Source organism: Cyprinodon variegatus, unplaced genomic scaffold (genome assembly GCF_000732505.1).
Source record: "Cyprinodon variegatus isolate N-32 unplaced genomic scaffold, C_variegatus-1.0 Scaffold774, whole genome shotgun sequence".
NCBI lineage: Eukaryota > Metazoa > Chordata > Actinopteri > Cyprinodontiformes > Cyprinodontidae > Cyprinodon > Cyprinodon variegatus.
In genome coordinates this window covers 1-15,282 of record NW_015151227.1, presented here as the reverse complement: position 1 = coordinate 15,282, position 15,282 = coordinate 1, and the positions used below count along the sequence as shown (strand labels likewise).

At 38.4% G+C, this 15,282-nt stretch overlaps 1 protein-coding gene across 1 annotated transcript in view; it reads right to left on the bottom strand.

Moving 5' to 3' along the window:
• trim37 (tripartite motif containing 37) overlaps positions 1 to 9,721 on the bottom strand; it is a 28,327-nt gene extending 18,606 nt beyond the window's left edge. Inside the window, exons 1-11 of the mRNA XM_015396076.1 lie at positions 9,485 to 9,721; positions 7,324 to 7,393; positions 7,072 to 7,173; positions 6,817 to 6,857; positions 6,047 to 6,163; positions 4,581 to 4,668; positions 4,226 to 4,348; positions 2,676 to 2,799; positions 1,560 to 1,627; positions 726 to 850; positions 584 to 634 (exon numbers count right to left, since the gene is read on the bottom strand). Of these exons, the coding sequence (XP_015251562.1) occupies positions 584 to 634; positions 726 to 850; positions 1,560 to 1,627; positions 2,676 to 2,799; positions 4,226 to 4,348; positions 4,581 to 4,668; positions 6,047 to 6,163; positions 6,817 to 6,857; positions 7,072 to 7,173; positions 7,324 to 7,344 (860 nt within the window). The 5' untranslated portion in view covers positions 7,345 to 7,393; positions 9,485 to 9,721. The remainder of the gene's footprint in view (positions 1 to 583; positions 635 to 725; positions 851 to 1,559; positions 1,628 to 2,675; positions 2,800 to 4,225; positions 4,349 to 4,580; positions 4,669 to 6,046; positions 6,164 to 6,816; positions 6,858 to 7,071; positions 7,174 to 7,323; positions 7,394 to 9,484) is intronic.
• Positions 9,722 to 15,282: the final 5,561 nt, after the last annotated feature.

The window sequence follows — 15,282 nt, the reverse complement described above, 5'->3', positions numbered from 1 at the left end:
TTCAATTCTATTTCAGTTTTAATTTGTTTTTAGTATTTGTTAGTTTATTTTCTATTAAAAAAACAACAACAAAAAACCCCAGAAAATTTCAGATTTGGTCAGACCACTCTAACATAAATAACCTGACTGGGAAAAAAAAGAGAAAACAACCAAAAACTAGACCTGATATTCTATTTCCTATAATCTCTTTGTTGCTATAAACACAAGAATTTCTCCATTGTGGGACAATAAAGGAAATTTCTATTCTATTCTCATAATAGATTATGATAAAAACACAAATGAAAATATTCTGTCTGAAAATTCAGTTAATTTTATTTGGTCTGTAAACTCAGTTTTTAGTTTTTTTTAGGACAATCTACTTTATTTTTCAATTTCATAAAAAAAAAAAAATTTCAATTCTAGTTTTCATCATTCATTTGTTAGTTTTAGTTAATACCTTCCAGTAAACAAAGCATAAGCCGTTCCACATTTCTACCAGAAGTTGCTAAATATTATGAAGTGATTGGAGACAAATGTCGGAGGCCGAGCTAAAGCACCTTCCGCAGAAGAGAGGGAGCAAAGAGGCAGACATTAAAAGAAGTACCTGAAGTTGACGAGTACAAAAGTGCTTGAATCATAAGCAGGAACCAGCTCACTAAAAACAACACAGAAGTACATGAAGAGCGATTGTGTTCAGTTAATTATAATCAGGCGTGAAACGGACTGAAGGTGTGATATTGTGTTACCTGGTGAAGTCGGGGGGCACTGGCGTGGTGACGAACGACTGCATGGGTTTACGGTGGACCTGCTGGAACATGAGCAGGATCTCTGGGCTCTTAGAGATCAGTTCGCTCTTACTGCACGAGTGAAGCTGCTCAACACAAACGCATGCAAACAGAAAAGGTCGTGCTGTGAAACCACTCAGCTATGAACCTGTGGGTTAATAAATGTGTTAACTTTCTGTCACGAATCTGTTCTATCTGACCAACAGTCCGTATTATTTGGCATTTGTAGATTTCTCTGCACCTCTCTGGACAATTTTTAAAAGGATAAATTCAGAAACTCAATAGTAACTGAAATCCTGATGATTGTAGCGAGAAAAAAGACGTAGGAAATAGAAACAACAGCTGGATAATCTTTTAATTATAAGTCTTTTTGTTCCTTGAGTTTTAGACAAGCATATTGAATATTTTCCTTACATTAAACTTCACTTCTAAGCTTATTTTACATTCGCCTCCAGCTCCATTAATATAACCCATAATTATCATTTTACACCCAAGCAATGCAAGATTTTTTTTTACACTAAATGCATTTCATGAAGGAGGCTTTAATACACAAGCTGCTAAGTGTTGACTGTTATTTTATACGTTATGTTTCCTACCAGGATTCTAATCTTTGAGCTTAAGGTTTTTAAGGCCCCAAATGGGTTTTAGTTTTTTCCCATTAATTAAAACTAAACTTTTCTGCTAAAATAAAGAATTGGGGTGATTGTGACAGAACAGTGACATCATGACAAAGCAGCTTTGGGATTGTTTAGGATACCAATGAATGAAGGTGTTGATCTGTGCTGAACAACAGACCTGATGCTCCACCTCCTGCAGCAGAGACTCCAGCAGCTCTGTCTCCTGGGTCAAGGACGTCTTCTGGCCTGTTGGGGAGGAGAATGTGGAGCTGAATGTGGGCCCTGATGGAGGGCTGCTGAGTGTGTGAGTGGGCGGCGGTGCAGATTGTGTGTGTGGGCACTGCTAAGAGCGGGCATCCGCTCGCTCCGGATAAATATTTCATATGTGTAATAGTCGTGTCTATAAATGGCGGCTCGGCTGCTTTCAGCACGGATTTGAAATGTTTTGTTTTGAAAAAAAAAAAAAAAAAAGAAGAAAAGAAACCTTAACCTCGGGCTGCGTTTTAAAGCAAACATGAAATCTTTTCAGATGTGTAATGCAAAACAAAAGAGCTCCAACATGACAGTGGAGAGTTTGATCCTGAGGATTTCATGTTCCGACCTGCGTAGGGAGAACTGCTGCCAACTAATCCAAAGAAACTGAAGAAAGGAGACGGTTTACCTGACTGATTTTTTTACTTGCAAGAAACAGACTAAAGAATAAAAGCAAGCAATAAACAGCTGAAGTTAAGCTAAAAAGTAAAAAAATTTAAACTCTTTATCATACAAATGATATTTTGAAACAGATGCTAAAATGAGAAGCTGCACTATAAAAAACTAAAACACACACTGCCTCCCAATTAATAGTTTTTCTTCTTTAGTTGATCAAATATTTAAGAGTGAGAATAATTATTGACGTGTACAAAACTTTTAAGATGGTACCGATCTGTTTCTTAAAGGTGGTCATCTCACCACAAAGACATATAAAACCCCAACCGTTTCCTAAAGCTCTACAGGCCTTTCCCTGCAGGTAGTGATCAGATAGATGGAGGAGGAGAGTCTAGTAGGGCTGAGTTTCAGCTTTTAAACTAAAACAAATTCATAACACTAGAGGACTAATCTCCCAGGCATTTTAGAGCCATGTGGATGATTTTATTCACCAACCTCCTTCCTATATCAAAGTATTCCAGAATCAGATGTGAGGCCGTGTAGTTTTATTGATTTAATGTGACCTTTTTCACTTAAGTTCAGACTCAAGTAAAGCGTCTTAACTTCCAGAGCTGTTGCAGTTCATCTGTGGAAGCAGGTCTCCTACCCATGAGAGTGATGAGTTTGTTCTTCAGATGGTTGTCCAGACGAGCGATCATCATTTCCACCGCGTTCCGGATCTCTCTGACCCTCTCGTCCTTCGCTCCCCTCACAGCCTCTACGTTTCTCTCCTGAGGCGGCAAACACAAAAACAAAATCAGTGTGTGCCCCCTAGAGGACGCTCCTTGTAAGAACACTGACTAAAGGGTCTTCTGGTGAATTTGATTAATAAAGACCACAGCAACAGCTGGGGAGGGTTAATGGCTTCTGCAGCTTTTTGATGTTAAAAGCAGTCAGTAACAAATAGCTTCTTTTTCTTAGATATGTCATTAAAACTCAGTGACACACCTGAGAAAAAAAAACCTAAATGGAGATTTTTAGACTCTGTTCTGACTTTCAACATGAAATGGGTCATTAACTGTTTCTCATTTCATGCGGAGTCGTGCCGTTTCCTGAAATGCTCCATTTTCCAAGACATCACTTCGGGGAGGGGGGGGGACTCATTTAGCTTGCAAATAAAACAGGACATCTTGTTTTTTCACAGAGGAGAGAAACTTTATCCTCTGTTATAAATCTATATCATGTTTCTTTTTCTTTTGGCTAATTAGGCAAAGACATTTCAGCATGTCGAAGGTGACTTTCATATCTATCCTTAATATGCAAACTATCAGACTGACCCAGAAACGCAGTTCTGATCTTTCTGGAGCCAGTAAGGCTCCTACGCACCGGACCAGACCGGAGGAGCGATGATGCTGAGTTTAATTGGATAATGTGTGCATACTTGCACAAGTTTTGGAATCCTTCAGAACTTGGACACTCCACTCCTGCTTTGTTTTTACCTGCCTGCAAGCGCTCAGAATGAGTCAATGAGAGAGTCTAAAGACACAGAGTTCCTGTTATTTTTGCAAATAAGGAGGCAAATGTTTAAAAAAAAAAATGTTCTTCTGCAATTTTGTTCATCAAAAGCCAGCGTATCAGCTTCATACGAGCCTGGTTGTGCATGTGCTTTTTTTTTTTTTTGACGCCCAAAATGAATTTGGTGTGAATGCAGCACAACAGTATATAAAATATGCCTTATAATACAGTCTGCTGCCTTACTTACAATGGTGGTTCAATTTTACATCAAATCCATGAGGATTTTTTGGGGTTTATTTTGGTTGATTCACCTGTTTTTTTGTTTTTAGAGAAATCAAACTTTCATAGGTTAAATGTCAAGCCATAATCCAAAAACTTTAATAAACAGAAACATTACTTTTTCTATGAATTTGTTAAAGGGAACCTCTTTATTAGAAATGTAGACTTTAAATGAAGGAAAAAAGTGATGTGTTACTGTAATTTAAATATAAGAAGTGCTTGACTTCAGTCAAGCCAGCAGAATCTTTTGGCTTTTTTTTTTTTTTTTTTATATCCTCCAGCCAATTTTTAAAACAATTCAATTTTTTATTCAGATCAGTTTCCACACAATCTAAATGTGGAAGCATAATGTTGAAAGATGCATTATGAATGCAAAGTGATACCATAATTTCAGCCTCGTATCACTTAGTAAGGATTCCTCACCACTTCCTGCACCAAACTGATGAGCTCCATGAGGCGGCGCCGCAGCTTTCCCACCTCCTCCTTCACCTTGGTCACATGCTGCTCGTATATCTCCACCAAAGGCTTAAAGGTGTGGCCGCCGTGCTGCAGGCAACAAAACATCCATCACTCAGAGCCTGCAGCTACTTGGATGTAAATGTGCAGCTCATCTCAAACTGTGACTGGAAAAATTATGAAATGCTGACTGTTGCTTCTGGTTTTTTTGGTGTCGGACTAAATCGAAGTCAGAAGAAACCCCAACATAGAAACAACCACCTACTAATCACTTAACTTACTGCAAAGTATAATTTTTATTTTAAAAAGCTGTAAATGTTACCATTCCTCCCCAGAGGGCGCACTGGTGGCAGATGCATTTCTTACAAGTCCAACAGAAAACACTCAGCTTCTCATGGTGGTTTTCACATCTGCTCAGAAATAACAGAAGGAGCAGACATCAGAGGGTGACCATGTTTTTTCTTTCTTTATAATGCAATTTAGAACAACAGTCCTACATTAGAGTTTAGTCTTGTTTTCAAAAACTCTTCTGAAAATGTAAATAACTTATTTTGGATTCAATTTAAATGAGCTCAATCTTGAACACTGGGCCCTACTTTCTAAACAAGGTGCTTCAAATGATCATGTCTGCTTTTTAAGTTCTTAAAACTACTCCTTAAAGGTCTTTCAGAGCATATCTGTGGAACCAGGGATGCTTCTTCATTTATTAGCACCATTTACACTACCCTTGTGAAACCGTGCCGAGAACAGGTAACCGAGATAACCGATGATTGTAAATGGAATGCAACTGAACTGAACTGTGGCAGAAACAACTGAACCGCACCAAATCTAGTACTAGTTCAACAGTAGGGCTCAGCGTGGTTCATCTGTGGCTCATTTCTCTGATAACAAAGAGCGCATGAGCAGACCACATGATCTCCTATTTACAAACAGCTGACTCATTTTGCGGGTTTTCCAGCGTGACCAGCTTTGCAGTTCCCAGATTTCTTCATCCATGCCGAGACCAGTCCAGTTAACCAGGCCAAGCTTGGTTTTGACGACCGTTTACACATCACGCCATCTCGGTTCCTCGACTCCTCGCCTCCTAGTGATGATCTGCGGTATTACTGCCAGTATCAAAGGAGGAAATCAAGTAGTTGGTGGCAGTAATGCACCAAAAGTTGTTTGCCAACCACCATAAAACACAAGAAGAAGAAGATGGAGGGAATCAAGCAAATCAAAATGGCAAGCAACTTCTGGAGGGGCATTACCGCCAAGTAGTGGAATGGAGTGTGAATCGGGATGTGCAGCCAGACGGAGATGACGCGTTCTGCTCTGGCGCTCTTGTTATCAGAGAACCGAGCCAGGGAAAAACCGAGCCGAGCCCACCTCTGGAACTGGTCTGCAGTTAGTGCGGTCCGGTTGTGTCTAGCTCGGTTCAGTTCAGTTTGCTTTCCATTTACACACGATAAGTTATCTCAGTTACTGAGCTCGGACCGGTCTCGGCATGGTTTTTCAAGGGTAGTGTAAATGGGATGAGAGGCTATCCAGACACATAAGTTCCTGAATGTTATGGACGCCACTATTTTTTTTACACAATTCCCGCCTTGAGAGTTGCAGTATCATGGACCACCGATAGTAGGCGAGGAAGCATGCTAGCGTGACTGGTGGTAAGAACCAAGCTCAGCACGGTTAACTGATCCAAGCTCGGTCTGAACTCGCCACGGATCGATTTCATAGGGCTAGTGTAAATGGGGCAAATGTTAAGAGCTGAACAAAAGAAGTGAACGGGTTTTATGAGGCGCTCACTTGTCTTTGTCATTGTCCTCGTGTTTGGTGAGGCTGCAGAGCTGCAGGGTGTCCAGCTGCTGAGTGACCTCCTCGGCCCAGCGACAGTTCACCAGCTCCCTCAGCTGCAGCGGAGCGCTGTGGCACAACAAAAAGCACATCCGATTAGATCTTAAAACATAATCCACAACTGAGGCATGTGAAGAAATGTTACATTAAGCTCATGTAAATTAAACCCTGAAGCTGGTTCCAGCATAAAAGAGTTTAAATGTAAGATGACAGTTTTTTCAGCCAAATACAGCTGGAATACTCACAGTACAAAAAAACGTTTGCTGGATTTTTCCAAGTGCATCTTTATAAATAAGATGGCTTCCCCCCCGTTATTCTGCTTATTCTTACACATTTTCTTCTCATTATTCACTAAATAAAACTATTTTTGGTGTCCTTTAAGGAATTTCTGCCAGATATATTTTCTACACACTGTTTGGATCCTGGCAGAATAAACATCTGGACTTCCTTAAATATAAAAATGTTCAATTGTGTCAAATATAATATAACATATGCAAACGCTGTTAAAGGAATCATTTAATGAATGTTTACCACTGCAACATTCAATAGTTTTGGTTCCTATAGCTCTCTTTCCTGGGGTTGGGGCTTGTTTTTTTTTCTTACAAAATTATTTTTATAAAAATATTGCACTGTTATCTTAAGGTGGAGATAAAGGACTTAAATAAAAAGAAAAATCTGAAAGTGAGAATCTATGAGTAGATATTAGGGTGAAACATTCTTACCGACAGTGTGGACACTGTGCTCTCTGCTCCGTCAGCCATCGCTGTCAAACAAGAGACCCAGCTTAAATTGAAAATCATGGATCACCTTTTTCATAACTGCTTTTTGTACAGACTATTCTGTTTTATTATCTTGTCTATAACAAACATTGTTGTTCCCAATTAACAGTTACATAACTTGTTTTGCTCACAGCAGATTCAAGCAGGGAGCTTTGCAGGAAAAACAGCCCAGTTCCTGCCCCTTGGAGCCACACTCACCCGTATGCAGCTGAAGCAGCAGAGTTTGGAGCAGTGCGGGCACAGGCGAGCATCCCTCAGTTTCTCCATGCAGATGAAGCAACGAAACACCTCGGCGATGCTCTGCAAAGAGACAGAGGATGAATCCAACACCAACTGCAGCAGCAGGGCCAACTTCTTGGACACGTATTTAAATGTCATTGAAATAGAAATGAAAACAAATCAATTGACTGTACAGTTTGGACGATACAGAAAGGGCATATAAATACACACCTCTACACTTTGCTCGTCCATTTCAGCCAGTTTGAGATTGTTGGGCTTAATTAGGTTTAAAACAGGACTTCTGCAATAAAAAAAACACATTCCTTTAGTTCTAAGTACAAGCAAATGTGACTCAGCTGTGATTTGATGGCTTTAAGGACTTCATGTGGAGAAAAAACATACAATATTTAACTAACAGAGGCAAAACAAGTCAAAACATTTCAGTTAATAGTACTGTCCGAAACAAGAAGCACATCCCTGCTGTTGTTACATGATTTAATGTTTGACCATCATGACAAAAGTAGAAGTTTGGATCATTTTTTTGATCTGCTATATAGAAGTAGGTTAAAACAACCCCTGAATTGGATGACATTCACAACAATAAATGTGTTTTTTAGGAGGTACTGTATGGATTAGAAAGACCTTTCACAAGGGGAAAACTGCTCCTCTTCCCAGGAGTTTACATCACAGCTAATTAACACCGACCGTAAAACGCTCGAGAAAAGGCTGAAATCTCTACAAGGCTCAGATTGGGTCCATCAAAAGGCAAACTGATAAAGGATGAACAAAAAGGACTTTTTTAGGAAGGTTGAAGAAGAAAACTTTTTTTTAAACGAAGAAGTAGAATTATCTTGGTTTTCAAACAGTCTTTTAGGAAGATAAGTTCAAAATACTGAAGGTTTGCAATAAAGCGCAGCTCCATAAGCATTAGCACAAACACCTCATAGCAACTTTCAAGCACAGTAATGGACATGTGATGATGTGGGCTTGTTTGGCTGCATAGGACTTAAAGGTATAGTAGAGGATTTTCTTTTTCCGGGTGGATCATATCAATAAATGGTCCTCCTTATTGTCAATCATTCTGGTGATATGTTTACGTAAGGCCGTTCGACGTGCTCGTCCCGTTAGCTATCTTTTTTCTGCGCATGCGAACTTTCAGGTGTATATCTGTGGTGAGCTATGGTTTCAGACAGTCATTGAAGGTCACCTTTCTCACAGCGGTTCTTTGAAAATGAAAAAAATATATCCAGGAATACTTTGCGCAGAGAGCTCTCCCCTCGCCAAGCATTATGGGCTTTGCTGTCACAGCGACCCGACTAATAACAAATATGGCACCGCGCAGTGGACGGGTTACCAACGGGGAGCAAAAAGGAGTGATCATCTCTCCAAACGGTCAGTTAACTGAGTTCACCATAGAGTTCACTATATAGTTCCCGCTCTATATAGTGATTGAGAGATTTAGGGGTTATGATGGACTTTCAGGTACTATCAGCTTGTATGAGCTATGAGAACAGCAACTTTTAAACAGGGTGTGCACGAGGAGAAATGGGCTCTTGCACACTTTCCCTATCGGGAGTGAGTCCAGGGTTGTGCATGTGTATTTTTTTTTTAAGTGGAGAGGGTGGGTCTTAAGAAATCTGTGAAAACCCTCCATTACACCTTTATGTAGAAGCTACTTAAAGGTGTAGGTCTACTTCTACTTACTAGGAACTGCTCTTTATACCTCTTTAAACCTGAAATATATAGAGCAGTTTAATATTAACAAACCATTCAGCACATATGTGTGTGTTTTTTTATATAATTGTCTCTGAAACTTGTTTTTAAAATACATATTCTGTGGTTCCTTGAGACATCCTCCTGGAATTGTGAATATCAGATTTATTTTTTTTGTTTCCTACCATGTATTTCTGGCCAGGGCTAAGCCTCCAATTTACAAACGTCTTAACAACGCATCTGGCTTTGATCATTTAAGCTCTAACCGTCAAATAGGTTATTTTAACCCTGCTATGTTAGTAGGTCATATGATAATATTTGCATTAGTAGAGTAAATAATCACAGAGAACGGCTCAGGTTTTATTTATACTATGATCGTGTATCATGATAAAGATAATGAAAATAAAAAAAGTTAAATAATAATGTCAAATCTGACATATATATACACACATCTATAGCTTTTCCTCACCACTGCAGTTATTATAAACGACATTTGCTGCTGCTGCTGCTTTTAGCATAAAGGGGCCCAGCATGTCGGAAAACAATGCTGCAAATAAAACTCAACAGAAACCGGACTATTTAATCCCGACCCTCTAAAGAAAAAACAGGAGATATTATTTCCTCCCTCGGAGCAGTGAAGCCATCATGTAGCAGCCTTTAGCAGGAGGGGCTGCCTCACCTCTTCGGAGACTCCTCCTCGGCTCCGTTTGCTTCACCTGATCAACAAACCGCCACCAACAGATGCATCATATCACATCGTCTCCATCAGTAAATCATTGTCAACCGAAAGGATCGCGTCTGAAAGCAACAGGATAAGTTAATAAAGACGCAGCGTTTGGGTTTACTGTTGAAAAAAATCCCACTTTCTGGGCCAAACTGGAGATGTAGCGGTTTGAACTGTCCCTTAGCGATCACCTTCTTCTGTGGATTAACGCCACTGTCACCCTTCCTCTGTGACTTATTAGCGCCCCCTGTTGACTAGTGTGTTTCACTACAATATTTTTTTGTAAGAAATCATTAGAAAAGCAAATTTAAACAGTTAAAAGGCAATTCAAAAAACATACTGTTCTTTACGATGAGACTTGTTTGTCAGATTCAATTGAAAATGTAAAGAATAACAACATTTGGAAGAGAAGCAAATTAGATTAGTTGGGAAATTCAGTTGTATTGACAACTAAGTGACAAATAAAATAGAGGTATGCAGATTCACACAAAGGTAAAAATATAAAAAGTTAAATAAAATGAAGCAATAGTATATTAAGGCCAAAGTTACCACATAAGGAAAATAAAAATTGTGTTCAGTTATTTAAATGACCATAGTAGCATACATTATTATTATTATTTTTATTTTTTTTTTGCAAATTAGAATAATTGATGGTTTAGATGAGCATCTTGGACATATATATGAAAAGTGCAAACAGTTTTAGAAATAGAACAGTACATACATTCAAGTTAAATAAAGCTCTCTTTTATAAAACTGCAAATTTTAAACAACTTGACATGTTTTAAACATGCACCCTTTCATTCCAGTTGCACTTGTGGCATTTGTTGATTTCTAATTTTTATGTCACCTACCCAATTATACCTTTTTTTGCGTTTAGAGACGGTCATCATTTAATTTTTGACAACAAAGCAAAAGTAAGAAGAAAACTATAAGCGTCAAATGCTTGAACTAGGAATTATTGAGATTCAACAATTGTAGTCTGATTTATTACATTTCTCATGTTGAAGGTTTTGTAGCAAACTTTTATAAAATCCTCCATACCTACATATGTTCTCTGTTTTTCTGTTTATCTCTTCTAGTCGGGCAATGATCAATAAAAACACTCCCTTCTCTGATTTTCTGTAGCAGAGCTGTCTTAGTAATGTTTGCACACTTTTATGTCATATTTTAAAATTAAAGAAACATTTTCTTCATCTTAATAGGCCTCTGTGGACAATTTTTTTTTCTTGACATCGATACAGGCACCAATGGATATTTGTTCTTGATGGTGAAGGTTCTATTCAGACTGCTGTGATAAAGTCGTGTTCTTGAAATAAAACCTGAATCTCTGCTACTCAATATTCCCTATAATCAGGGGCGGATCTAGAGGGGTATCCGGGGGGGGGCATGGTCACCCCTAACCAATAATTGGCTACCCCTGTGGCCACCTTGGATTTAACTCCATACCCTGGAACAAGCAGTTCTCCACTAAGTCTGATGGTGGCAGCAGTGATACCATCATGTGGAATCTCCTACTTTGACATTTTAACGCTGCTATATCTACCAAAAACTGAATATAAAAATGTGGAAAAAATTATTTACAATAATTTACTGCAAATGTGCTGTAGACACATAGCAGTCTTTTCTAAAAAATAAAGAACATCGCTCAACCCATTTAATGTATATATTTTGTGGAAGCATAAATTAATTTAAACAACACTAATGTATAAATATGCACATAGCTTTATCTGCAAGGACCCTAATGAAAATATGCTCTGTCTTTAATTATTTATTTGTAAAATATAGATTGTGCAAGTTCATTTTCTTGTTGACTGATTTTGATCAGTATAGATTGACCCTAAGATATTTTTGGTGCCATATTTTCAGCCACCCCTCTGTGCACATTGGCCCCTTCCTGACCACTCACCTCTAAAAATCCTTTAGTAGCCCCTTAGACACCTCTTCATCCATCGTAAGTAAGTTAGATATACCATCAAGATCTGCAAAATTAGATGGAAGTCGGGGGCTTTTGCAGCATTTTTACTAAAACATTGTTAGATTTCAGTTTTATAAAGTAAGACAGGAAAACATGAATAAAGCAGCAGATAAACTTTCACTTGTCTGATACCTTTGAACAGTTTGATCTCTCTGTAAGCTCTTTGCAAAGCAGGCATTTAGCTCCAGGATCAAAACAAGGACATGTGAGGAATTACACTAAATCCTGAGAGCTGCTGTTGTTTAGATACCCTGTAGGTGAATCAAAAGAACATACTAGGCACACTTAGGCTTTTTTTTTTATATATATAATTTTTTATATTTTCCACTTTGTTTATATTTGAATATTGTTTAGTTCTTTTTAAAAGGAAAAGGTGGAAAAGTTTTGAAATAATCCATGGTGTTCTCATTTTTTCCCCACAACACAGTAACAAAGTGTTTTACTAGGGGTGTGTGTCTTTTTAAAATGCAGCCATAAGAAGATATAAAATTCAGCTGCTTTAACTTCAACGATTCAGTTAAAGTGTTAAATCATCTTCAACAGTGAATCAAGGAGTGCTTTTGCCAAAATATCGATGGAATAAATGGAAAGGTACACTGTTGGAGACACATTTTATTGAGACCAATGATGTAAAACAGTAACAAAAGCTAAGCAGAGGACAGCTGTATTAGTTTTTCTTCTCAGTCAAGGGTGTCGAAACCACTTCCATTAGTGGCCCTTGGGCTGATTTTATATGGCCCCCAGGTGGTAAGTGCAGAATGAGACTGTTTATTTTTAATAAGAGCAAAAAATATTACCAACACATTCATATCTTCTTTCAAAATCAGCAGAGTGAAGATATTGATAAGACCAAATCTATAGAGGTTTTTATTCAAAAAGAGTTAACTGCACATAGATCTGCTTCAATGGATTGAAATAGCTTATACTAGACGTCATATTTACAAAAATAGTTGATCACATAAAGAGTGGCTGCCTTAGTTTTGATAAGGCAACTTTGTAAAACACATTTTGAGTTTTTGTCAGGATCTGCTGGTTTGATTATGGTTCATTATGTCTTACCACATAAGTTTCTGATAAAATTTTGCCATTTGGGGTTTGCCATACAGTTTCCGTTTGCCTACTTTTTGTCAGGTGTTTTCTCTTGCATATTTCTAGTGTTTTCCCTCTTTTTATTAGGTAGCTTCTCATAGTTTCCTCTTAGGGTTTTTCCTCGATTACCGTTTCTCAGTCAGAACCCTCAGGTATTCCATTCACCTGTGTTTTAAATAGCCTGACCTCATCACTTGACCCCCTTCATCCTAATTTCTATGTCTCCATGCCTGTTTCCTTATTTTCCTGCTAACATTATTTCATTTAACTCTCAAACTCACCATGCTGCTTCTTAAAATCTGTCTGCATTTAAGTTGTGAACATCAGAACCTGAAAGTTTTAGATCTACAATGTCTTGCCTGAACTTTTCTTAAAAAAAAAAAAAATCTGACAGTTGAAATACTGCATGCTTGGTTTATTTTTGAGCTTGCAGAAAATAAAATCTGTTCTGATTTTAGTGTCTTTTATCTAAACACTATCAAGGCTCCTATAGCAAAGGTTAATATGATATCTAGTTTAAAAAAAAGAAGCAGTTTTTGTTTGAAAAAAGGGTCTTTTTGCAGGATATTAAAATCACACTTCTTTTCTAACAATTAAAGAAGGCTTAAACTAATCCATTTTGTTCAGTTCCCATTCCCAGGTTTTCAAAGCGAGCAGTTTCCAACCTTTTTCTTTAGAAAAAGGGTTGTATGGAAATCAGCATTGACAAGTTTATAGAGATGAGCTGCTCCTCACCATCACTGAGCTATCTCAGTTGGCAGGAATAATACAAACATCACCTTGTTATCCAAAGCACCCCGAGGATTACTCCACTCAGCCCTTTTTGTACGAACACACACACACACACACAGAAATGAACGCTGTATATTTGCAGTAACCCTATTGTTGTTTTATGCAAACGGTCTGAATGAGGATAGGACGCACAGAGGCATATGCAAATCAGCTTATCAGGCGGCGCAGGGTGCACTGCAGAGGTGAACGCTTCTCCACTTAGGAAAATGCCAATGAGCAGCTGTGGATTTCCAAAAGTTTTTATCCCAACACCCTCATCTGCTTGAATAAAGTGAAGATAGAAAGAGGCTCCAAAACTTTTGACCAAAGGTAAGACCCTCTTTGAGAACCAAGCTTATGGATGCTTATGGTTTGTGCAGCAGTTTGGAGGGGAGGGCACATTAGAATAAACTCAAGATCATTTTCCTGGGTGGCCTGAGTGCCTCATTGTCCCTGTTAAGTTACAATCCAGTAGGAAAATCAGCTATATTTATCATTACAGATATTAAGATGAGCTCAGACCCGGTGGAGCAGTCGGAGGCTCCGGCTGAACAGACAGGTAAGGAAATTTCACCTTCAGCAGAGCTGAATCTGGATACCAACACATAGATGTGAGTCAGGAAAGCTGCTTTGTTTGCTGTGAAACTGCTGGAGTTTCTCCACTAAGCAAGTTTGCTCTCCGCTGTTTACAAATCTGAAAATTAAGGTGTGGGTTTGATCTCTTAAACTGGAGACCTGTGTTTGATATTGAGATGTGAAAACAATATATTTTTTTAGATGATCTGCAAGTGTGTGTTTGACCTTTAGGTGTCTTAGGATCTTTACCTATACGATATTTGCAGCATCGTTGCTGTATTTAATGAGCATGAGGCCTGGTTTGTCACAAAAAGTAGAAACATTTAGGTGCTTTGTGAGATTTTGTGTGCAGACAATTTGGCAGTTGGCTTCTGTTCACGCCTGAAGCTATTTTTCTCAATGACACTGAATGCCCACAGGCTGAGGATGCCAACCAGCCTGCCACAATGAAAAACCAGGAAGAAGCAGCATAAAAATGTGGAACTTTTATTTAAAACAATGAACCCATGAGAGAAGTGATCTATCTGTTTCGTGGAAGTGATAAATGTCTTTCTGTTTTTGGTTGGTTTAGACCTTTAAATCAAGTCTCTATACAGGTTTTCTATAGAGTGTCTTCCAGACAAAAGCATAACATAGAAATATCTTAGATGATCCAAAACAAACAAAACCACATGTGCCTCCAAGGCGAGACACTACAGATGGGGGTTTTCTTCATGGTTTGGGTGAGGAGTCACTAGAAGGCAAAAAAAAAAAAACGTTTATCTCAGGTGAATCTCCACCTGCACCTGCTCCCTCCGCAAACTTGCCTCCTAGAAGTTTTGTTTACACACGAGTTGGAGATGAAGCCACCAGCTGCGTTGATGAACCAGTGTGCAAGAAGTTTACTTCTGAAAATATGCATTTCATCAAGTCCATATCTATAGTGCTTTATAGTGTTTTCCCCTTTTAGATCTCAGATTGTTTATTGTACATGTAGCTGTTTCAGATCTACAGATTTTTTTCTATATTACACAATTCTAAAATATATTTTTTAGATGATGATGTAACATATTAAGAGAGATAAGCTATTCAACCAAACTGGCCCTGTGTGGAAAACAGTAATTGGCCCTAGACATCTTGGCCCATTCTTCCTTGCAGAACTGGTTTAATTCATTCAAACTGGAGGCTTTTAGAGCATTAGCAACCTTCTGGGGTCATATCAAAGAATCTCAATTCAGATCAAGCCTGGACCTTGACTACCTCACTTCAAAACCAACATGTTACTCTTTTTTTTTAAAGCTGTTTAGAGGTGAACTCGCTGGCGTGCTCTGCATCATTGTTCTGCTTCACAACCCAAGTCTGA